This window comes from Geotrypetes seraphini, chromosome 3 (genome assembly GCF_902459505.1).
Source record: "Geotrypetes seraphini chromosome 3, aGeoSer1.1, whole genome shotgun sequence".
NCBI classification, from domain to species: domain Eukaryota; kingdom Metazoa; phylum Chordata; class Amphibia; order Gymnophiona; family Dermophiidae; genus Geotrypetes; species Geotrypetes seraphini.
The window spans coordinates 335,790,418-335,815,341 of record NC_047086.1 but is presented as its reverse complement, the minus strand read 5'-3'; the positions used below and the strand labels follow the sequence as shown (position 1 = coordinate 335,815,341).

General features: G+C 41.8%; 1 protein-coding gene across 8 annotated transcripts in view; it reads left to right on the top strand.

Moving 5' to 3' along the window:
- The window catches only part of USP34 (ubiquitin specific peptidase 34), a 1,084,964-nt gene that overhangs the window by 1,033,872 nt on the left and 26,168 nt on the right, over window positions 1–24,924 (top strand). For all 8 annotated transcript variants that reach the window (XM_033939082.1, XM_033939080.1, XM_033939079.1 and 5 more), the window contains 2 exons: window positions 3,932–4,058; window positions 21,415–21,522. In XM_033939082.1, the coding sequence (XP_033794973.1) occupies window positions 3,932–4,058; window positions 21,415–21,522 (235 nt within the window). The remainder of the gene's footprint in view (window positions 1–3,931; window positions 4,059–21,414; window positions 21,523–24,924) is intronic.

Sequence of the window (24,924 nt, the reverse complement as noted above, 5' to 3'; positions counted from 1 at the left end):
GCAAAAGTGAGATGATTCTCTTGTTGAGAGGAACTCCAAGTCTGTTTGGATCGAATGAAAGGAATAGTTGAGTGGCTGTTGTATGAAGTAAATATAATACACGAATACAGGGTGTCCGGGGCAGTACTTGGAGAGACTTCCCAGGAAAGAGACTTGGGAGTTCTGATTGACAAGTTGATGAAGCCGTCCATGCAATGCGTGGCGGCGGCAAAAAGGGCGAACAGAATGCTAGGAATGATAAAGAAGGGGATCACAACAGATTGGAGAAAGTTATCATGCCGCTGTACCGGGCCATGGTACGCCCTCACTTGTAGTATTGCGTCCATCACTGATCGCCGTACATGAAGAAGGACACGGTACTACTCGAAAGGGTCCAGAGAAGAGTGACTAAAATGGTTAAGGGGCTGGAGGAGTTGCCATACAGCGAGAGATTGGAGAAACTGGGCCTCTTCTCCCTTGAAAAGAGGAGACTGAGACGGGACATGATCGAAACATTCAAAATACTGAAGGCAATAGACTTAGTAGATAAAGACAGGTTGTTCACCCTCTCCAAGGTAGGGAGAACGAGAGGGCACTCTCTAAAGTTGAAAGGGGATAGATTCCGTACAAACGTAAGGAAGTTCTTCTTCACCTAGAGAGTGGTAGAAAACTGGAACACTCTTCCAGAGTCTGTTATAGGGGAAAACACCCTCCAGGGATTCAAGACAAAGTTGGACAAGTTCCTGCTAAACTGGAACGTACACAGGTGAGGCTGGACTCTTTAGAACACTGGTCTTTGACCTAAGGGCTGCTGGGCATGATGGACCACTGGTCTGACCCAGCAGCAGCAGTTTTTATGATGTTATGTTAACAGAGGTTGGTTTAATGTATACCATTTTAAAATTATGATTAGTGAAGTTTTTTTCTTGAGTGGAAAAGTACGCTTATTTTTTTATTTAACATTGGATGAAGATGTAAGAGTAATATCTTACTGTTTTTATCTTTGCTTTAATGATGTTTATTATGTATTTTATGTATGTGACTTTGTAACCCGCTTAGAATTTAAACGGGCTAGAAGATTTTTAAATAAAATAAATTGACCTAGTTAATATCAGAGTATTTGAAATCACTTATTATTGTGCTAACCAGTTTGTTAGCCTCCCTAATTTCTGATACCATTTCTGTATCTCTCTGTTCATCCTAGCAAAGTGGATGGTAATACAGTCCTATCACTATACTTTTCCCTTTTATGCATGGAATCCCTATTTATAGGGATTCTAAGATGTGTGTTGTATCCTGTAGAATTTTTTAGTCTATTCGATTCAAGGCTCTCCTTAACATATAATGCTACCCTTCCACCAAATTGATCCATCCTATCATTGCAATATAATTTACATCCTAGTATGACAATGTCCCATTGGTTATTTTCTTTCTTCCAGGTCTCAGAGATATCTATTTATATCCATCTTTTTAATATTCTACCTCTCCTTCTTGTTTCATAGGCTTCTGGCTTTGCATACAGACATTTAAACAATGTTTGTTGTTCCTATTTACAGCTTGATCAATAGTTGACAGTCATAATTTGCAATCTTTAAAATCTATTTGTTCTGTATTTAAAGACACCTGGTCTACAATGGTCTCTATTGCAACTTCGGTATCAGGATGCCCTATCTTCCCTGTTTTGGTGATATATTTTAAAGACACCTTGTTCCGAACCATGCGCTTTTGAGTGACCGTCAGCCTCTCCCAGTTTCTAGTTTAAAAAGTGTTCTAATTTAAAAATTGTTCTGTCTCTTTTTAAATGTTGAAGCCAGCAGCCTGCTTCCTTCCTGGTTAAAGTGGAGCTTATCCTTCTGGAGTAGGCTCCCCCTTCCCTAGTTCTTAATACAGACAGTCCCCGGGTTAAGGATGGGTTCTGTTTTTCAAACCATTTTTAAGTTGAATTTATATGTAACTCGGATTCTAGTATTATTCCCATCTTCTCCACCTCCTTGAGACCCCTCTTGCATCCCTGTCCATCCATCCCGCTGTTTCCTCTCCATCTCATCTCTCTCTTTCCCATGCATTTCTACCTCACTCCTCTCTCATCATCATGTCTAATAGTTCTCTCTCCCTCCCTATGCCTAACAATTTTCCTCTTTCTTCATCTCTCCATGTGCACCATCTCTCTTTCCCTCTCACTCAGACACTCAATTCTCCCTTTCTATTCCCTCCCCCACTTCAGCATCTCTTTCCCTCACTCCCTCCATTTTTCCATCCTATGGCTCATGCTACCCTCCCTCCATTCTTTGTCCCAAGTTCATGCCCCCTTCCTCCTTCCTTCCATCCTTTGTCTGAAGTTGTGCTTCCTCCCTCCCAAGTCCCAATGCACCCCTCTCTCTCCATCCCTCCCTCCATTCTGTGCCCCAGATATGTTCCTCCCGCCTGTGGGTGTTTACCTTCTTCTGGCCAGCTCCCTCCTCCTTCCAGTTGCAGTTGTTTCTCTGCACAAAGCCGCTCCTACGTGTGTCCCGCGGTTTAGCTTGGAGCATTCCCTCTGACGACTTTGTGCAGAGAAAGGACTGCAGCTGGACGAAAGAAGTAGCCAGCCAGAAGGTAAACACCCGCCGGAGGGAGGCAGGTACTTGGGGCACAGAATGGAGGGAGAGAGAGAGGGACACATTGAGACACTGAAGGTAGAACAGGACCCCCATTCGTAAGTACAACTCTGACAAAAGTCAGAAGTTCGTAAAACAGGGACTGCCTTTAAATCTAAAACTCTCCTACCTGTACCATTGTTGCATCAACACGTTAGTCTAAACTGAGGCTTCCTTTGTCTGTTAGCTGTGCTTTGTACTGATATTATAGTAACTTTAAAACAGCACCCTTAAATGCTAGCTTATTGAACTGTAATAGAGACTTTATATATTAAGAAAATCTATCTTTTAAACTCCTTTGCTAAGTGTGCAGAGTACTTAAAGTCCCTAAGCTTACCTATTTAACTCTGTTTACCTTTCCCTAAGATTAAAAGGAATTTCCCAGCAAATTCTTTCTAGTAAAGATCTTTCTTACTTTAGAAGTTCAGTGAATGCAGATGTGCAGATCAGGGACCTCCAATCCCTACTTTTTCTATGGGTGCAGAACCCTATGAAATCCTTCCAAATAAAGCTGAAAAAATGTTTTTGTACAGCCTTATATGTTTGCTCTGGAACAGATATGGGCAGAATCTGAAACAAGTAGAGAAAGTGGGGAAAGTTACTATTTTAATACTAGCTTTGCACCCCATCCAATTTCCTGTAATTTTGCACTGCTCTTTTAGTTCCATAAAACCACAGAGTGGCTTACGACAAATGAAATTAGTTTCTTAAACAGAGATTGCAAAATGCAATATATTAAATTCATAAATCTATTTACATTTCAAAGAAAAATAATTCATAAGCACTATGTTTAAATTTTCTTTATAAAATAATTATACAATTAAAAGAAAAATAGGTCAAAGACAATTTGGTAAAAGAATAAAAATAATAATAAATTACCCCTAATACCCAACTGACCCTCACAAGTAAGTTAAGTAATCTAGATCCCCGGAGGTGTCACCTCGAGTTCTATTTGCATGTCTTCTATCAATATGTCTTCTTTCTCATCCTAAAGCAGCTAGAGATAGGAATTACTGTTTAAATGTAGGGCTTCTCCAGGTAATGTTTTAATTTAGATATACCCATTGTGCTATTTATCATTAATTATGTGAGATGGAATCCTTTTTTTTTTTTTTTGCTACAGTTTCACGTTTTTTATTTTTAAGTTACAGTAAGTCTGACTTGCAGTTTCATGCTATAGAAGCATCATAAAATCTACTGATATACTAGTCATTTTTTAAGTAGCATCAGCTTACAAGGTGTCTTATAGTGTTCATGAATATTTCCCTAAATTAAATTACAAATACTGAACAAATATTTTGTTTCTTTCCTCACAGTCTTTTAACACATTACACATGATGTACCATGAAGCCACAGCTTGTCATGTGACTGGTGACTTGGTGGAACTCCTATCTATATTTCTTTCAGTTTTGAAATCAACACGCCCTTATCTACAGAGAAAAGGTTTGTGCCTTTCAAGAAGGAGGAGCCGCCAAAATGGGTGGACCCAAAGAATGAGTATGAAGCACGAGTCATATGAATTCATTTAAAGCAGGCACTGTAAGACCTTTATTTTAGAAGGATCTCTATGTGTAAATAGCAGCTTTTACATGTGTAGATGATCATGCATATGTAAAGGTAAATTTAGAAAGCTACATGTACATGTGGAGATCCATACCACATCTAGATGACAAGGGGGCATGGCTATGGAGAAGGCAAGGGGTAATGTGGGCAGGTCAAGAATACCAGCAAATATTACTATTTTACAAGATGAGTACATGTTCCTAATAATAGATAGAGAGATAGCATTTATACCTGTCCCAAGTTATACATAAATGCCTGCCTAGTGAGCAAGTATAAAGACAGAGACCAGCTTTGCCACTACACCCCCCACCAGCCTTCAATCCTCCTACCCTGGCTCTTACTGGTATCTAGTGGAAGCAGGAGTGAGGCCCAGCCACTCCTGCTCTTCGGTGTTCCAGATTCAAAATGGCCTTTGTGATCCACAGTGGTAATACAAGAAAATTACTGATAGGGGTCATAGGCACTATTTTGAACTATGAGATAGATGAGCAGGCACAACTGGGCTCCTACTAAGTGGCCAAGGTTTCTCAACTCAGTCCTCAGGACACACCAAGCCAGTCAGATTTTTAGGATATGTATATGTTTACTTAAGATTTGATATACTGCTCCTGCATTTTACTGACCTAAGCGGTTTATAATGTATCAAACTAAAATGAAATTAGGTACTTGAGAAAAACTGCCCTACAGTGAATATGCATTAATTCGATTTGCAAACAATGGATGCACTGCATACATATTTTTATCCCAGAATCCCAGGACAAGCAGGCAACATATTCTCAACATATGGATGGCATCATCCACGGAGCCCCGAAGCGGACAGCCTCACAAGCAGACTTGCTTGAATAACTTTCAGAAAGTTCGCGAGTGCTGCACCGCTCATGCGCGAGTGTCTTCCCGCTGAATGTAGGTCGCGTGTCTCCTGTGAGGTATCTCAGTTCTCATTTTTCCACGGAGCTAAGAAGCACCTGTTTTTCTCAGCTCTGCCCCAAATTCAAGTTGTGCCTTCTTGCACCACGGCTTTTCTTTTTTATTTCTTCTTTTTGTAAGTCACTGTACAGCACGCCTGTTAATTTTTTTTTTTTTTAACTTTACTTTTTGTTCATCGGTTCTCGTCCGGCAGGGCTTGGGGTGTAGCCCTGTCGCCGGCCTCGTTTGGCTGCAGCTGTATTTTTTACTATGTCCCATCCTGTTACGGGATTTAAAAGGTGTAGCCAGTGCAACCGGGTGATTTCACTCACCGACCCGCACCGTTGGTGTATTAAGTGCTTGGGACCTGAACATTGCCCTGAGTCATGCCCGCACTGTGCTACCCTTCAAAAAAGAGCTCTTCGGAGACATCGTGTCCAGAATCAGCAGTTCTTTGGTTCCATGGAGCCGTCTACGGAAAAGGCCTCGACCTCGGTGGCGGCCTTGTCGGCCAAGTCCTTGACCTCCAGCAAGTCGCCCTCATCAGTGAAGGCCTCATCTGCTGTGCCTCCTAAGGCCTGGTCCTCAGGCAAGTCTGCTCTTCCCTCCACAGGTACGCTAGCTAAGAAGCCTCCAGCTCAGTCTCAGACAGTCCAGATGACGAGTGCAGTCGTGCCAGCCTCTACGAGACCTCCTACGAAGTGTGCCTCCAAAAACAGGGAATACTCATCTTCGAGGTCGCCCACTGTGGAGCGCACTGCTGCACCTTCTAGACCAGAGTCATTGGTCTCGGTGCCTGTCTTCGAGGACATGCAAGCCATCTTGACCAGGCAGCTCACCTCTGTGTTTGCTAAGCTTGCCCCTGCCTTGACCCTGCTTTCTGCGAGCTGGTCTGAGCATTCTGTCGAGGTCCAAGGAGCTAAACCTGTTAGGTCTCAGCCTTTGTCCTCCAGTGACTCCTCGCCTCGTCCTTCCAAGTCCAGGTCTCTAGCTATTCAACCTGCTCAAGGGGTGGGGCACAAGCCTCGATCCAGGTCTCATTCGAAGAATTCCTCTTCATCGAGGCACCTGACTCCAAGGAAGGATTTGGAGTCTTCTATACCTCGTTCTTCGAGGCCCATCGAGACTCCCTCCAAAACCGGACATAGGTCTCATACCACGAAGCCTTTAACGCCTCGTTCTTCTTCACTTCGAGGCTCGTCTAGATCTGGGACTCCTCTGTCGAGACATACTACAAGGGATCCTCGTTCACCTGTTTCTACGAGGCATGAGTCGAGGCATTCAGTACCTCACACTCCTGGGACCTCTCCATCACGTCCTCTCAAACATAAGCACTCTCTGACTCCGCCTATATCACACAGTGAAGCTTCTTCTGTGACTCTTACATTGGGATCCCTTCCAAGTACTCCAAGGAGGCTTATTCTGCAGCACCTCGCTCTCGCTCTACTTCCCCTCCTGAGGGTTCTTCATCTGCGAACTCCACATCGTTTTCCAAATTCATATTTGACATGAGTAAAGGCTCTTCAAATTGATCTACAATCTGAGTCTTAAGTATACTCCTGAGTATTTAGCTGAAATGGAATTGCCCCATCCGCCAAAGGACATTTTGAGACTTCTCATGAATCCTGTTTCAAAGCAAATTTTCCTGAGAGATCTTGAGACTCATTCTATTCCCGCTATAACTTCCAAAATGGAATCTCGTTACCGCACGGTTCCTTGTAAAGGGTTTGAGAAGCCGCAATTGTCTCACCAATCTTTGGTGGTAGAATCATCTCCCAAAAAGTCCAATTCCACCAAAGTCTATGCAGCAGTCCCTCCAGGAAGAGAGGGACGGACAATGGACAAATTTGGACACCGTCTGTATCAAAATTCCATGATGGCAAACAGGATTTTGAACTACAACTTCATATTCACCTCTTATCTGAAGTACTACATAAAGACCATGCCTACTTATTCTCAGACTTATCTGAGCAGTGGTTGCCTGAGTTTCAGCAGCTACACCATACTCTATCTCAAATATGTCTATTTATGCTCCAAGCGACTTATGATGCATTTGAAGTTACATCTCGAGTCACTGCTCTTTCTTGTTGCAATGCGACATCTGGCTTGTTTATGGATAGTGGACATGGATCCGAACCTTCAAGATCGCCTAGCCAATATACCCTGTCAAGGTAATGAGCTGTTTGACGAATCCATTGAGGCTCCCACCAAGCGTCTGTCAGAGCATGAGTGGTCATTTGCCCCTCTGATTAGGCCTAAGCCTAAGCCTCAGCCTCAGCCTCCAGCTACTAAGCCTTATAGGCCACCTCAACGTCGTTATCCACAGAAATCTACTCCGGCTTATTCCAGGCCTCCACCCAGGAAACAGCAACAGCGTCAACAAAACCCCTGCTTTAGCTAAGCCTGCACAGTCTTTTTGACAATCTAAATCTGAGCATAACGTCAATCTTCATACATCAGCCTTCTGTTCTCCCCATAGGAGGTCACCTCCATCATTTTTTACCAACAGTGGGAGCAGATTACATCAAACCTCTGGGTTCTTACCATCATCCAAGAGGGTTACTCGCTCCAATTTCTTCAAATTCCACCAGATCTCCCTCCAAAAGAGTTTCCTTCCAAAGTGTTGCAACTTCCCCTTCTTCTTCAGGAGGCTCTTCTTCGCCTCCATGCCGTCAAATGGTTTCCTTGGGCAAACGGGACATGGGTTTTTATTCCCATTTTCTGGTGCCAAAGAAGAGGGGAGATTTGTGACCTATCCTGGACCTCAGAGCTCTCAACAAATTTCTTGTCAAAGAAAAGTTTTGAATGCTCTCTCTTCCAACCCTGTATCCCCTGATGGCTCAAGAAGATTGGTTATGCTCCCTAGATCTCAAAGAGGCTTACACTCATATTTCAATTCATCCAGCCTCTCGCAGATTTCTAAGATTTTGGGTGGGGAATCCTCATCTCCAATACAGAGTATCCCTTTTGGGCTGGCATCATCTCCCAGATTCTTTACAAAATGCCGGTGGTAGTGTCTGCAGCCCTGCGGATGCAGGGTCTTCAAGTCTTTCCATATCTGGATGACTGGCTCATCAAAGTCTCATCGCAACAAGGGGTTATTGTAGCGACCCAATGGACTATTTTGTTTTTCCAAAGTCTTGGGTTCAAAATCAACTTTCCAAAGTCCCAGCTACGCCCTCCCAAACTCTACAGTTTATTAGAGCCGTCCTGGACACTGTTCAACTGAGAACATTCCTGCCTCAACAATGTCAGGATGCTCTCATTCACCTTTGTCAACAAGTGTCTTTCCTCACTCAATCTCGCCAAGACACATGATGGTTCTTCTCGGTCACATGGCCTCTACAGTTCACGTGACTCCTTTTGCCAGACTTCACCTTCGAATTCCTCAGTGGACTCTGGCATCTCAGTGGCAGCAGGCTTGCGACCCACTCTCTCAACACATTACAGTGACTCCTTCGTTGAGACAGTCTCTCCACTGGTGGATGCTCTCTTCCAATCTTTTCAGAGGTTTGTTATTTCACACGCCCCCTCATCAGAAGATTCTCATGACAGATTCCTCAACTTACGCTTGGGGGGGCTCACCTAGATGGTCTCTATACTCAAGGTCACTGGGCCAGCATAGATCATTGATGTCATATCAATCTGTTGGAACTCAGAGCGATCTTCTATGCTCTCAAAGCTTTTCAGCATCTTCTCCACGACAAGGTAGTCTTCATTCAAATGGACAATCAAGTCGCTATGCATTATGTAAACAAGCAGGGAGGAAAATGATCTCTCCCTCTTTGCCAGGAAGCTCTGAAGCTTTGGAATTGGGCGATCCTTCACAACACCTTCCTGAGAACTGTCTACATCCAAGGAGAGAAAAACTGTCTGGCGGACAAATTGAGTCATCTCCTCCAACCTCACGAATGGACACTCAATTCTTTGCCAATACATCACGTTTTTGCTCAGTGGGAAACTCCTCAGATAGACCTCTTTGCATCTCCCCACAACAACCAACTGCCTCAGTTCTGCTCCAGGATATACTCTCCTCACCGCCTGGAATGGGCAAATCAGTTTCTCTATGCGTTCCCTCTGATTCTCAGGAACATGCCACCATGATTCTGATAGCTCCTCAGTGGCCCAGACAACCATGGTATTCCCTTCTGCTTCAACTCAGCAGCAGGGAGCCTCTACTTCTACCAGTATTTCTCTCTCTGCTTACACAGAGTCAAGGGACTCTGTTTCATCCCAACCTGCAGTCTCTACACCTAACAGCTTGGTACCTCTCAACCAAATGCCACACTACAGTTTTCTCAGTCTGTACAGGACATTCTAGAGGCTTCCAGGAAGCCTTCCACTAGGCAGTGTTACACCCAGAAATGGACTAGATTCTCTGCTTGGTGTACTATTCATCACAAGTTTCAAGTTTATTAAAAAAATTTTAAACCGCTTAATCATGTTTCTAAACGGTATACAATATAAAAATTGCATAAAAACAGATTAAAAGTTAGGGATACTAAACAAAACCAAAGTGGCTTAGTAAAATACATAAGACATATGGCTTACTTCAAACATTAGGAAAGAAAGGGAAGAACTACAATCGTGAAAGAAAAAGTGTAACAAAAAAGGAAAGAACAATAGTTTAGGGTAAAAAGTGATAAAATTTTTATTTTTGTACTTGAGGACAGTTATTGTCCAAAGGCATCCTGGAACAAAAATGTTTTTAATTTTGATTTGAATTGTTTTATTTCGGATTCACTGCACAAATGATTGGGCAGCGAATTCTAGAGAGTAGGGGTAGTGACAGCAAAGTTATTAGAACGCAACGCATTGATTAATTTTAACGAAGGTATGACGAGAAGATTTTGTGACATTGAATGTAGCGATTTTGAAGAATAATAAGGAATTTAAAGTCTGTTAATGAACTCCGGTTGATTATTTAAATGTGTTGTAAAGGTTAAAAGTAAGATTTTATAACTAATTCTGTGTTCAACGGGTAACCAATGTGCGCTGAACAGGAGAGGTGAGACATGATCATATTTCTTAGGGCCACAAATGATCTTGATAGCTGTGCTCTGCACAATCTACAGCCATCTAATTTCCTTTTTGTAATGCCTTTATAAAGGGCATTGCAGTAGTCTATGCAAAAAATTACTAGAGAGTGGATCATTGTATTCAAGGAAGCTGGTTCTAGTAACTTCGCAAGAGAACGTATCATTCTAAGACTATGGAAACAAGGAGCTGCAATCTACCTCCTTGTCTTCGGTTTTGAATTACCTGGTGCACTTATCTCAATCTGGCCTCAAATCCACATCCATTCGAGTCCTCCTCAGTGCAATTGCTGCTTTTCATCAGCCTATTGAAGGGAAACCCCTGTCTGCTCATCCTGTGGTTTCTAGGTTTATGAAAGCACTTTTCAGTGTTAAACCACCTCTCAAGCCACCTCCAGTGGCTTGGGATCTCAATGTTCTTCTTGCTCAATTGATGAAGCCTCCTTTCAAACCAATAGATTTGGCTCATCTTAAATATCTCACTTGGAAAGTGTTTTTTCTCATTGCGCTCACCTCTGCTAGACGAGTTGGTGAGCTACAAGCTCTAGTGGCAGATCCACCTTTCACAATATTCCATCATGACAAAGTGGTCCTCCGTACTCATACTAAATTCTTACCTAAAGTGGTTTCAGAATTTCATCTCAATCAAACCATTGTACTTCCAGTGTTTTTTCCAAAGCCTCATTCTCATCCTGGAGAAACAGCTCTTCATACTCTGGATTGTAAACGTGCTTTGGCTTTCTATTTGTAACGCACTCAACCTCACAGACCTGCTCCTCAACTTTTTATCTCCTTCGATCCGAATAAGTTGGGGCATCCTGTTTCCAAGCAAACCATCTCCAACTGGATGGCTGCTTGCATCTTTTTCTGCTATGCTCAGGCTGGCCTCCCTCTGCAGGGTTGAGTCAAGGGCCATAGAGTTAGAGCTATGGCAGTATCTGTAGCTTTCCTCAGATCGACTCCTACTGAGGAAATCTGCAAGGCTGCCACTTGGTCCTCAGTTCATACATTCACCTCTCATTATTGTCTGGATACTTTCTCCAGACGGGATGGCCATTTTGGCCAGGCAGTTTTACATTTGTTTATTTATTTATTTATTTATTTGTTCATTTTTATAGCCCGTCCTCCCCAGGAGCTCAGAACGCGTTACAGTAAAATAAAATTATGTACTTGGAACTTCCCTAACTGTCCCAAAGGCTCACAATCTAGCTAAAGTACCTGAGAAAACAATTAGTAAATAGGAAAGATATAACAATTCAAATAATAAAAAATAAAAAGAATAGCATTAAAGTAAATCAAAACCTCAAAGACCCAAAGCAGCCCAAGCAAGACAGAGTAGAAGTCCAATTGGACAACAGCAGGATACAATGGCCAAGAAGAACCCTCGATGATAGACTTTCACTGGCCAAAGATGATCTCTAGATCCCAACTGTGGTAGAAAGGAGGAGGCAGGTCACAGCTGATATTGAAGTCCACTGTCAAATACAATATAATTAAAACTTGCAGGGGAACCGCGCCCAATGACCAATGGCTCAGCTGAAACTGGAGCTCTGATGCTACAGCCTTTTTTAAGTTTCCTCACCGTTGATTTCCTACCCCTGGGAGGGCTCCTCTTCTCACCCTCCTGCAGCTTCCCATTCAATTTGAAAGAGCCCGACGTTCTGCTGTCCCTAGTCTGCAGCATGCTGCCTCCATCCACTAGACTCTTGACGGTTAGCCCCCGGCTGTTCTTCTCCACCTCGTAGCTGGCTGCCTCCAGAGCCCCACCACTGCGCCCTGAAGGCCTGATGCCTTGCGTGCTTTTCCACCGCTCATGCTCTGTTGTGCCCCATAAAGCAGAAATCCCCCCCATCTCCAGTGGGCTACGGCACATCAACCAGGCCCCAGCAGACAGGTGCGTAATCCCACGAAGGCGATCAAAGACAGCAGCGGGAGGGGGGAAGTGGCAGAAATCAAGAGGCACTCCTGGCCCACCGCACTGCATAGTTCACCACAGAGCCCGAAAACATCAAGACAGGCCACACTGCAGGCTAGTAAGATTGAAGAATTTTGTCGTTAACGGCCATGCTGGGTGGTTTAGTTAGAGGCAAAATAAGGATTGATCAGACTAAGATTAAAAATTAGAAGAATAAAATAGCATAAAAATAGTAAAAATATGAGTAAAGCAAAAATAAGGTAAAAAACAATGAGAAAGTAGAACCAAACAAAAAATAACAAAAGGATGGCGAGAGGTACCACAACACACGACCTATCCAGACGCCATCTTTAAAAAAAAAAAAAATTCTCCTAATTTGCCAAAACTCCCACCATCCCATTCTGGCTAGCTTAGAGGTCACCCATATGTTGAGAATATGCTGCCTGCTTGTCCTGGGATAAAGCACAGTTACTTACCGTAACAGTTGTTATCCAGGGACAGCAGGCAGATATTCTCACAACCCACCCACCTCCCCTGGTTGGCTTCTTAACTAGCTATCTGAACTGAGGTACCTCAGAGTTGACACGCGACCTACGTTAGGCGGGAAGGCACTCGCAAACGTTCTGAAAGTTCTTCAAGCAAGACTGCTTGCAAGATTGTCCGCTTCGGGGCTCCGTGGATGACGTCACCCACATGTTGAGAATATCTGCCTGCTGTCCCTGGATAACAACTGTTACGGTAAGTAACTGTGCTATTTCATGCATGCTCATTGTGGAAATCTGTAAAACCAGACTGGCTTAGTGTGTCCCGAGGTATGCGTTGAGAACTGCTGCACTAGATGTTAAAAATCCTGGGGCCAGGATAGGGAAATCAAGGGAAGGGTGGGAAGTACTGGCAAGGTGTTCAGGGTGCGAACAGAGAACTTAAACATTAATTTTAAAAGGATGCTCCCATGAACATATAAGATAGAGAACTATGCAGCTTTCTAAACTTGCTACTTCTGCTGGATTTGGAATGTCATGGATGTGCAATCCCACATGTCATTACATACATTTTAGTACAGTCTCTATTTTTGGCAGAGCCTTTGTAAACTATAAGGGGAATTATGTATTGTGACCTAGACATGTGAATTCCCACTTCATGTCTTTTCTAAAATTGGACTCCACATCTAATTGGATGCATGTGCTCATGAAACAAAAGTCCCAAACATGGATATTTGTACTATTTGCTCTCCATCCCATTGAATTCATTTAAAAAAATGTCTTTTTCTAGTTTTACAAACAGAAGCCTGCATAAACTTCCTTTTCCCTGGAAAAGCAGAGGCTTAGAGGGGACATAATAGAGACTTACAAGATCATGAAGGGCATAGAGAAAGTGGAGAGGGACATATTCTTCAAACTTTTGAAAAGTACAAGAACGAGAGGGCATTCAGAAAAATTAAGAGGGGACAGATTTAGAACCAATGCTAGGAAGTTCTTCTTCACCCAAAGGGTGGTGGACACCTGGAATGCGCTTCCAGAGGGTGTGATAGGACAGAGTACGATATTGGGGTACAAGAAGGGATTGGATGATTTCCTGAAGAAAAAGGGGGTAGAAGGGTATAGATAGAGGATTACTATACAGGTCCTGGACCTGATGGGCTGCCGCGTGAGCGGGCTGCTGGGCGTGATGGACCTCTGGTCTGACCCAGCAGAGGCACTGCTTATGTTCTTAGGTTCATATATAATCCTTGCTATTTTAACAAATGGGTCTATATTTAATTTTTTTGGGATCTCAGAATAGGTATATAGGAGGTAATTTTATAAGGAGTTGCCTAAAATTAGACAACAAGTATGCATGAAATGCTGGTTTTCTTGTCATTTATTTATACAAGGTGGGCCACGGAAAAGTAGCCCGCCCCGGACCAGTACCTCATATTATGTGAATTTACATGACCTGATAAATGCAACCAAGCTTCATCCGTCATAAATTACAGCGATGGATCCAAATGTCCATCAGCAATCATAATCTGCAAACATTTATAGTAATTTACGCATTTAACTTTGTCAGCTCTTTCAGTTCCTGTACATGTTATTCAGTACAGTTTGAGGTTCAAAGATTTCAGCACTCGCCAACATGTCGTTTGTGATAACACCAACTTGCTGAGAGAGTCTTTGAGTTGATTTTTGGGGGCTAATTGCAATCCACTGCTGAATGTCATGCATAACTTCGGGCACCCAGACTGATGGAGGCATCGATTTCTTTATGTTTGCAACAGAACTATTTTGACGCCATTTCTGAACCAGACTCTGAATACAACTTTTAGCTGGTGATTTTGTTCTTGGGTACTTGTCGGCGAAGGCTTCTTGAATTTTCTTAATCGATCCACTTCGCATATAGCCTTCCACAGTCACTATTCGCTGTTCCAGGGAGAACACCATCATTCTGGCACTATTATTAGAGGCGGACTACTTTTCTGTGGCCCACCCTATCTAAGTGAGCACATGTAAATAATAATCCAGCTAGGTGCTTTTCTGAATATCTTTAAATCTCTCAAATCTAGGCACAAGCATTTACACAATCTCTACGGCTATGTGCTCATAACTAACACATATACAGTATGACTGTATACCCAGTTATACTAGTACTTTTTAAGAAGACGCCTACTTTCCTTTATAGAATTGCCTACCACATATAAAATGGTATACTTTGTTTAAGGTGCTTTTTACCTAAATTGGCAACCTTTATAGTTAAATTTATTTGCTTGTCTAATTTTTATGGTTAGCCATAGATTCGGCCAACAAAAACCAAAATATGTACCACTTCCCAGCAAGGGAGCTCATGGACTCATCCTAAGACCCAACGGGTTTATCCCCTCAAGGCCATTACTTCTTGTGATTCTGCCCATGTAGTCTATGTGATCTCTTGTCCATGTGGGTTGATTTATGTTGGGTGCACTAGTAGAGCCATAAGAGTTAGATTGATTGAACACCGAAGCTGTTTGAATACAGCAAAACACACTGCCCCGATGGTGACTCACAACCTTAAACATCATCATTCGTTTGCTCACTTTAAATGGTGCATTCTTGAGCAAATCCCTAAGACTTTTAGGGGGGACATACATGCTCAGCTACTGGTTAGGGAAAACTTTTGGATTTTCAATCGTCAAGCATTTTCCTCTTATGGATTGAAGAAAATGTTGACAAGTGCTTCACTTAAATCTTTGCATCAGATTTGCTTGTTTGTTTCCCCAGCGTCATTACGTTAGTGCGTTGCGGTGGGCTGGGCCCCTTGGTGGTTTTAAAAAAGGCCCTTCCTTTCAATGTGTTTGTCAAAGCAGCGTGATTGTGCCGCGTCCCGTGGGTATCCTGAACCTCTGATTGGGTTCCGGTTCCTTGGACTTCCATTTATTTAACAATTTCGGTGATTTTTCCTCCCTCCTGATGAGGACATTGAAACAGGACCTGTCGAGTGGAGACATGAGTGGAGACATAGTGTGGACCAGTGACTGCAGTTGAAGATACAGCACGTTAAGTGGAGACCTAGTGCGGGCCAGCAACTGCAGTTGAATCTTATCGGATATATAGCACGGACTAGGATCTCCCATTGACTGATCACCCCAGCTGTTTGAGCTAAGTACTTTTTACTCTCTTACTTGTGCGGGGTAGTTTATTCTGCCCCATTTTGTGAGTTACTTATTAGACCCTTTATTGTACCTTAGGGTCGCTCCAGCTGGCAGTGTCAGTGAACTTTTTTTAAAGTATCAGTTTTCTGTTTTCTCATGGACTTTGTACTTTTGATTGGACACTTTGATTGGTTTTCTTCGAGGGATTATGTAGTTTCCTTTTTTCTCATTTTTTCACACTTATTTATTGGATCTTCACACTGGATTCTTGTGTGGATTTTGGGCAATCTGGGGGATTTTTTGGTTGATTTTCAACCCCGGTTTTCAATTTTCCTTCCTCTTTTATTTTGGTCTGAATTTTTGTGAGTGCTCTTCCGGAAGGGCTTTTTCTTTAATCACCTTACATTTTATATTTTCCCCTTCTGGTACCTCTTCGGTGGTGTTCATGCACTTGATTGTTCACCAGTTTGTTTATTATACTTTATAAATGGCATAATGATGTACGGGGCATGATTTATTTAGATTTCAATCTAAAGTGCTTGTCACTTAATAAATACCTGTCCGGGGCCATTGGTCATCATAAGGGTTCAAGAGGTACTGAATAGTGCCTCTTGATTGATTTTTTGAATTTTTCTACATATATTTTATCCTTATTGAAGGATCAAGCTGGTGGTGCATTTGCCCATACCGTTGTAGGTTCAGATTTTGGGGGGATTGTATTATTGCAGAACCAGTTTTTAGTGCTTGGATAGCCAAAGATTCAGAATGATTTTCCCACCCTGATATGGAAATAAGAGTTCTATTCATATTGAAACCTGTTCAAAATCTCTGTTCATGCTACAGAATATTAAAATGTAAAAATATTTTCTAGGTTGTGTGGGTGAACAGCAAATAGTTTAGTGAATCTGGTTAAACTTCAGCCTGCTGTTTAAAAGTGAGAATATGAAATTAGCCCTGATATCCTACATAGTCTGTCCCGTCAGACAAAGATCTCTCTCACATGAAGTACCTTGCAGAACCAGTTTATCTGTTTTGCAGAAGACATTTGGGTTCACCAGTCCATTTTAGAACTATACAGTCAAACCCCGGTTTGCGAGTAATGCGGTTTGCAAGTGTTTTGCAAGACGAGCAAAACACTCGAGCAATCGTGCCTCACAAACCCGAGTGTTGATTCGATTTGCAAGCCCACCCCCCCCCACGAACCGGCATCCCCTGCCCAATCACAAGCCCTTACCCCGATCTGGCACTGGCTCGCAACACCAACCCACAGGATGTGCAACTGCCCGAAGAATCCTGCCTCTTGCCTGGGCTCAAGTGGACCCAGGAAGCTTGGGGTTAGACGCATTGGTCCAGCCCTGGCCAAACGTTGGTCTCCTTTACGTCTTCCCTCCTTGATTCATGGTGAGACAGGTTATTCACTGAGTTGCAGCTCATCCAGGCCTTGTGATCCTGGTGGCTCCAGATTGGCCTCGCTGACCTTGATATGTGGACTTAGTATGTCTGCAGCAGGACAAAGGTCTCTGGCTGCCTCTTCATCACGGTCTTCTCAGTCAGGGGCCAATCCCCATGGAGAATCCACAGCGGTTTGGTCTTGAGACATGGCTCTTGAGCACTCGGTGCTAGTTCACAAGGGTTATTCCGACGTGGTTCTTGCCACATTGCTTCGGGCTAAGAAGCCCTCTACTCTGGCGACTTATACAAAGGCCTGGCAGGCTTTTCAGCAATGGTGTACTAAGGACTGGATGTAGCCACTTCAGGCTCCTATTCCAGATCATCCTGGCTTTCCTTCAGGCTGGGCTGGAAAAAGGCCTATCTGTGGCTTCCCTTAAGGTGCAGTTGGCCGTCTTTCTTGCCTCCTGACGCAGGATCGCAAGTCTTGGCTGACAGCTCATTCTGATGTGACCATATTCCTCCAGGAAGCTCTCCAATTGAAGCCTCTGCTGCAGCATCCCTCTGACCTGGAACCTTAATTTGGTTCTAACGTGCCTCAATAAAGCTCCATATGATCCCCTCAAGGATGCTTCATATTTGGACCTTACAGTCAAGAATGTGTTTCTGGTGATGATTGTTTCACCATGGTGAAACTGCAGGCACTCTCCTTTAGAGAGCCTTTCCTCAGGATAATGGATGAAGGTTTTACCATCCGTGTTTTCCTTCCTTTCTTCCAAAAGTGATGTCAAATTTCCACGTCAACCAAGAGGTTCATCTGCCTGCTTTTCAATCTGCAGAGTCTGGCAAACAGAATAGATTGTTGAAGAAGCTGGACGTCTACAGGGTTTTGCTCCAGTATTTAGAAAGGACAAATGGCTTTCACCTTTCTAACCATGCTTACCAGACACCCCTGGCTTGGCAAGCTGGCATCTAAAGCCTTTATTGCTAGATGGATTTGAATGGCCATTTCTTCGATGTCTCAGTTTTTTTCCTGATGTGAACCGCCTAGAACTATTGGTAGGGCGGTATATAAGAAAATAAATTATTATTATATTGCCTGCAGTAAGCAGCCAGTGGTCTACCAGGAGTGTTGCCTCTTCTTGGGCAGTCTCAGGCAGTACCTCCCGCAGAGATTTGCTGAACAGCTGCTTGGTCCACTCAACATACTTTTTCAAATTTACAGAGTAGATGTGGCGGGTGAGGAGGACGCCGCTTTTGGGTCCTTGGTATAGCAGGCAAGCTCTTCTATCCTACCCTAGCTGTCAGCCACTGCTTTGGTACGTCACTACATGTATGGAATCCGGATTAGATGTAATAGAGTAAAAGATTAGATTCTTACCTGGATAATCTTCTTTCTGTTAATCTACTACGAATTCTGTACGGCCTGCCCTCTGTCTATCATGTTTCGCCTGCTTTTCTACCTTGGATATTTCTGTGTTCTAGGCCTGGAATTTTTCTCCTGTTAACTAGATGGCTAAATGCCAAGAAATCCGATGTGAGTAAGTGTATTCCTCAGCCTCTGGCTCCCTTAATGTTTGTTCAAGTTGCACACAGGTTGTTTCCCTATAGTTGTTTTCCGATTGTTATGTTGAATTGTTCTAATTCTTGTTTTCTAAGTTACAGATCAGAACAGAATTGGTTATTGTATGCAGAAAGATTCCACATTCCCCTCCTCCTCTGTCTTGTTTCAGGGTGATTGATTGCTTTGAGACTTAACTGGAGGGTGTTCTGGGTTCCGCCTCCATATGGGAGGTGCTCAAAACTGTATTCTCATTTCTGCAAGTCCAGTTGACAGGAATGGATTGATCACCACACAATCGGAATCCATAGTAGATTAACAGAAAGATTATTCAGGTAAGAACCTAATCTTTCAATAGACGCCAGAGCTGATGAATTAACAGAAGATAACCTAATGGACCTGACTGTTCCCGAAGGAGAGGCAATACCAGATGAAGAAGAGTATGGAAAAGAACAAGTACCAGAAGACAAGTTTATATTGGGCAATATTGAAGAAGGTCAGTGTAGGTTCAAGGCTGTCATGGACTATTTTTATAATATCAATCCATCCATGGTACGTGCCTTGAAGGTGAAGGAGTTAGCAGAAGCAGCAATATCTACATACATGAAAATATATATATATATATATATTTTATAAAGAAAGAAATGAAGAAGGAGAAGAGCCAGACTGAAATCACAATGTATTTCCAGAAAATATCAAGGGTCCCTGCCTCCCCATCTACCTCTTCCACATCAGCCACTCATGTGGAGGCACCCCCTTTGTCTCCTCCTCCTCCTCCTGCGCCACATACAGAACATGTATAGGATGTTGAGGATGAAGACACCAATCTTCCACTGCCTGAGGAGGCATCTGGTGGTCACTTATCCTCTTCATCTCCTCCTCCTCTTCCTATACCACATGTGGAACATATACAGGATGACAAGGATGAAGATACCATCTGAATAAGTGATTGGTATGTGTTACAGTATTATGTTCAACATTATTAAGAATTATATGAATACTGTATCTGAACTTGTGTTTAACAAAAAGAAATGGTCTTTAGATATTTCTGTGCCCTGATATTTTATATATTGGTGGATTTTCCATGATTTAATGGGCTATAATACAATATAATTCTATGTGTGTACATGGTCAGACTATAATAAGAACTTGTTTATAGTGTATAGTACCATATTTCATACTTAAGTTGATGAAACATGTCCAGTTGAAACTTCAATAGTAAATAATAAATTAAACTTTAAACTGCCACCTGATAATTGTTTGCTCATGTGACCAATCATAACCTCTGTATTCATAATCAGATACCAAGGTATTTGATGGATATTATTCTGCCATATGAACCACAGTGTGCATTGTGTTCCATGACTCACGCTGACTTGCATATACCAACAGTGAAACAATTACGGTTGACTGTCTAGAGTCAGTATGTTTTCCTGGATGGGTCCCCAAGAGTGGAATAAGCTCCCAGGATTCATACAACAGCAAACAAATTTCAGTGGTTTCAAAAAAATGTTGAAATAACATCTTTTTTTGTAGAATGAAATATGGGACCTGAATTAATATGTGCTTGGGAAAAGCACTGGTAGCCTGTTTATGACCTTATATAGCATGATTTTTTGGTGATATTTTACGATGGTTGATTGTTATGTATGTGGTATTGATTATGTTTGTACCTTGTTACCCGCCTTGGGAAAGGTGGGATATAAATCAATAAACTATAAAGATTCAAATTACTGTACATAAATTGACTTTGCAAGTACTGTACTGTAGTTTGGAAACTACAGTACAGTAAATATATAAATATTAAAAACAGTAAATATGTATATGTAAATATGTATGTATGTATATATGTATATGTAAATATATATAAATATTAAAAACAGTAAATATGTATATGTAAATATGTATGTATGTATATATGTATATGTAAATATATATAAATATTAAAAACAGTAAATATGTATATGTAAATATGTATGTATGTATGTATATATGTATATGTAAATATGTATAAATATTAAAAACATCACAGACGAACAATCGTAACAGAAATATGATTTATGGTTTATTTTGCTTATGATAAGTGTCAGCAGTATACAAATGATGAAACACTTCTACGATGGTTGGATGTAAGTTGTCTACAGATGGAATGAAGACAAGTGCAGGTTCAATGTAGAAATCAACGGAGGAAAAAGCCTCAGACAAGGGCCCTCCCACCTCCACAATGGTGGAATAGCGGTGGTAAGGCGTTCACCTCATTGGCTAAAAACCCTCCTGAAATAACAAGAACTTTGCACTATTAAAAAGTTCTTAAATGGAAATACTGAATGATAGATAAAAAAATATATCTTTATCACTACTTAGCTTTAAATGATCGGTAAGCTAAGTAGTGATAAGATATATTTTTTATCTATCATTCAGTATTTCCATTTAAGAACTTTTTAATAGTGCAGAGTTCTTGTTATTTCAGGAGGTTTTTTAGCTAATGAGGTGAACGCCTTACCACCGCTATTCCACCTTTGTGGAGGTGGGAGGGCCCTTGTCTGAGGCTTTTTCCTCCGTTGATTTCTACATTGAACCTGCACTTGTCTTCATTCCATCTGTAGACAACTTACATCCAACCATCGTAGAAGTGTTTCTCCATTACAATTGTGTTTCTACTATATCTGTATTTTGTAGCAGTATACAAATGATACATCATAATAGTGATATTAGCAAGATCAGTATTACTGTTGCATTTGTTTTGGGCATTCATAATATGAGAGTGAAGCTCCTTAAAGGAAATCAATTACTATATTGGATACATTTTTCTTTTGTATTTTCAGATGTGAAACAAGCATTGATCCAGTGGCAGGAGAGAATTGAATTTGCTCATAAACTTTTAACCTTGCTTAATTCATACAGTCCTCCAGAACTCAGAAATGCTTGTATAGGTATGTCATCTTAAAATTGTTCTACTTGCTGGAAATTCCTAAGGACAAACATGTACATTTCAAAACTCAGATTTAAGAGGAATAGTGCAGTGACTGTGTTTCAATTTGTGCTGCAGTTCCACAAGGCTCAGCACTGTCCTCTGTTCTATTTAACATTTATATGACCCCCATTTGTCATCTTTTAGCCTGTCTTGGAATACAATTTCAAATCTATTCCAATTTCATCTAGTTTTATTTTCCTTTAAAAGACACTGTCGATTGCATATGCCTTGAAATGGTTTATTGTTGGGTGTAAGTAAACAGGTCTGTGCTGGATTTTGCTAAATCTCAGATTTTACTTTCTGTCAAATAATGTTTAGCCTTCCATTATTCTTGACTAAGGTTATGATGAATGACATGTATTTATTTGTTCATTTTTATAGCCCGTCCTCCCCAGGAACCCAGAATGGGTTACAATAAAATAAAAATAAAATTAGGTACTTGGAACTTCCCTAACTGTCCCGAAGACTCACAATCTAGCTAAAGTACCTGAGAAAACAATTATTAAAAAGTAAAGATATTACAAAGGAAGGGGTTAGAAGAGGGTAGGGAGGACTATGGAGGACAGGAAGGAGTGGAGAGGAGAGAAGTATGTAGAATATTTCATAGAAATTCCTAACTTTACAGATAGGAGCACCATCTATGTAAATGATATGTAAATGAATTAAAGTAATATGTAAAAAGGAACTGTTAAATAATAGAATTCAGTTAATAAAATAAAAACAATAGGGGTAAAAACAATGGAATACAGTATTCTCCCTAGGGCCTTTTAGCCGGGCAGTCCACCCGGCTAATTTAGATGACTGCCCGGCTGTCATCCATCGCGAATCCTGCAGCTGCCGCTGCTGCTCAACATTTTTTTTTTAAAAACCCACCTCTCATTGGCTGGAGATTTAGCGCCTTAGCCCGTAGCAAACTCATGCTTCGGGGCTTTAAGGTGTGCGTGCCAGCTTCCTCTCTCTTCCCTCCGAAACTGGAAGTTACGTCCCGGGGGGAGGAGAAGAGAAGGGAAGCCAGCACGCACACCTTAGAGCCCTGAAGCATGAGTTCACTACGGGCTAAGGCAGGAGACAGGCAGGAGGAGACTGGTAAATGACAGATGGAAGCTTACAACTTGCTTCTGGCCTTCCTCGCTGCCGGGTCCTGCCTACTTTCTGTTTCCGCGAAGGCAGGACCCGGCAACGAGGAAGGCCCGAAGTAAGGAAGAGCAGCAAGTTGTAAGCTTCCCTCCGTCGCTGACCTATGGAAGATAGGTCAGCGATGGAGGGAAGCTTGCAACTCTGCCGATTCAAAGATGACATGAACTTCATTCAGGAGTGCAATAATAGCAGTCAATGTACTATGGTCTCTCCGAAAGGCTGCTTGTCGTGGATGTGGAGCATGAGTTAGAGCTGCGAATTATGATAATTGTTCAAAAAAATGCTCTTTCAGTCAACTTGGAAAGATAGCACAAATTGGAGATAGATCTATAGTTATTAGGGTCAGAATGATCTCCAGAGTTGGATTTGAGGATTGGATGGACAAGGGCTTTTTTCCACATCTAATGATAAACTAACATTAATCAAATTTAAACAAGTGGCAAAAGGCTGTGAACAGATAGTTTTAACCATGAGGAAGGGACCGGATCTAAAGAACAAGTTGTACTTCTCATTAAAGAGAGGATCTTGGATAATTTATCCAGAGACTGAAGTGTGAAAGATGATCAGTTTGATAGGGGCAAGATTCATGAGGTAAAAGTAATAAATGATGGAGACTGAACTACTAAAGAATCTGTAGAACATGGTTTCGTATCTGTTGAAGAATTTGTTGGTAAAAATGAATGTCTAAGTTTAGTAACTTTATTGAGAAAGTGATTCCCTAAAACATCAGCTGAGGGAAACAGATTGCACAATGGAAGGTAAGAAGTGAGTCTTGATATTAATGAAAAAGACATCTTGGGGAGTTATCAGATCTTGCATCCTGCTATTTTTTTAATTATATTCCTTTTGAAGGTTTCTACAGGCTTGTAGATCAGAGGAATTATGTTGCTTATGCCAAACTCACTCTGTACTGATGTTTCAGGAGGTGAAGACTGCTGTGATACCAGGACTTTTTGCATGTTGCATTAGGAATAAATATCTGAATAGGGACAGTGGTGTTTAAGGCTGTTTGCAGGCTCTGATTCCAGCTAATAAAGCTAGTGAAGATGGGCTACTGGGCTAGATAGACCATTGGTCTGACCCAGTAAGGCTATTCTTATGTTCTTAGAAGCTTGCTCTTCAATGGGTAAAAAAAGGAAATCCACAGGAAAGAAAGAAAAATAAAGGGGACATTCTATATACAGTGTTCTTCCTAGGGCCTTTTAGCCGGGCACTCCGTGCGGCTAATTTAGATGACCACCCGGCTGCCATTTATTGCGAATCCTGCCGCTGCTCAACGTTTTTTTTTTTTTTTCTTTTCTTTATTTATAATTTTGAATACTTTACAATATCCAATAATTCAGAAGAAAAAAGGAAATCACATAAAACAATACATAATCAAATCATACATACAAATCTCCTTTTAAGCCCACATTAATGGGGAGTATATCTTGCTATTTCTAATAAAATAAAATTCAGGAAATATAAAGGATAATGATTCTTGGTTCATATTTAATGAACCCTGAATCATTCCGTAAACTGGAATACTATTTATATTGATTCTCCTCATATTTCTCAGTAAGGTGAAACAAATCTCATTTCTATTTCTTTTCTCTTGCAATTAAGAATTGTTATAGTTGTATTGGATCCCAAAAAGAATATTCGATATCTTGTAGTTTAATCATACAGGGGAGTTTCAAGTGTCCTTGGATCTCTCAGAGGTTTCCTTCTTATTTCAATCTGCTCAGAGCATCACAGGATTCTGCATTTCCATGTTCTGCAACAGCATTTCCAGTTCGCAGTTCTGCCCCTTGGATCTTGCGACAGCTCTCGCACTTTCATCTCAGTATTGGTAGTTGAGGCAGTTTTCTACAAGTGGGGGGGGGAGGTCCTAGTCCATCCTTTCTGGGACAGCGGGTGATCCGAGCTCTGTCTTGTTGGGTGTACGAAGGTGCAGTGGGGACAGTAGTGTCTCTGTTGCAGGTGTTGGCAAGTTCTGAAAGAGACGCTTGGTGTCCTCCCAGTTCCTGGAGTTTCTGGGGCTTCTCTTCATCTCCAGATAGGGTCATGTGTTTCTTCTCAGGACAAGTAGATAGAACTTTCGTCAACAGATCATAATTCTCTTCTGCAGTTCTGGGGTCTCGGGCAGCCACCTTGGAGGTGATCCCTGGGCTGGAGCGCCCATGCATCCATGATGGGAGTCCCTCCTATCTTGGTGATCATCGCTGAGTTTTCCTCTTCAGAT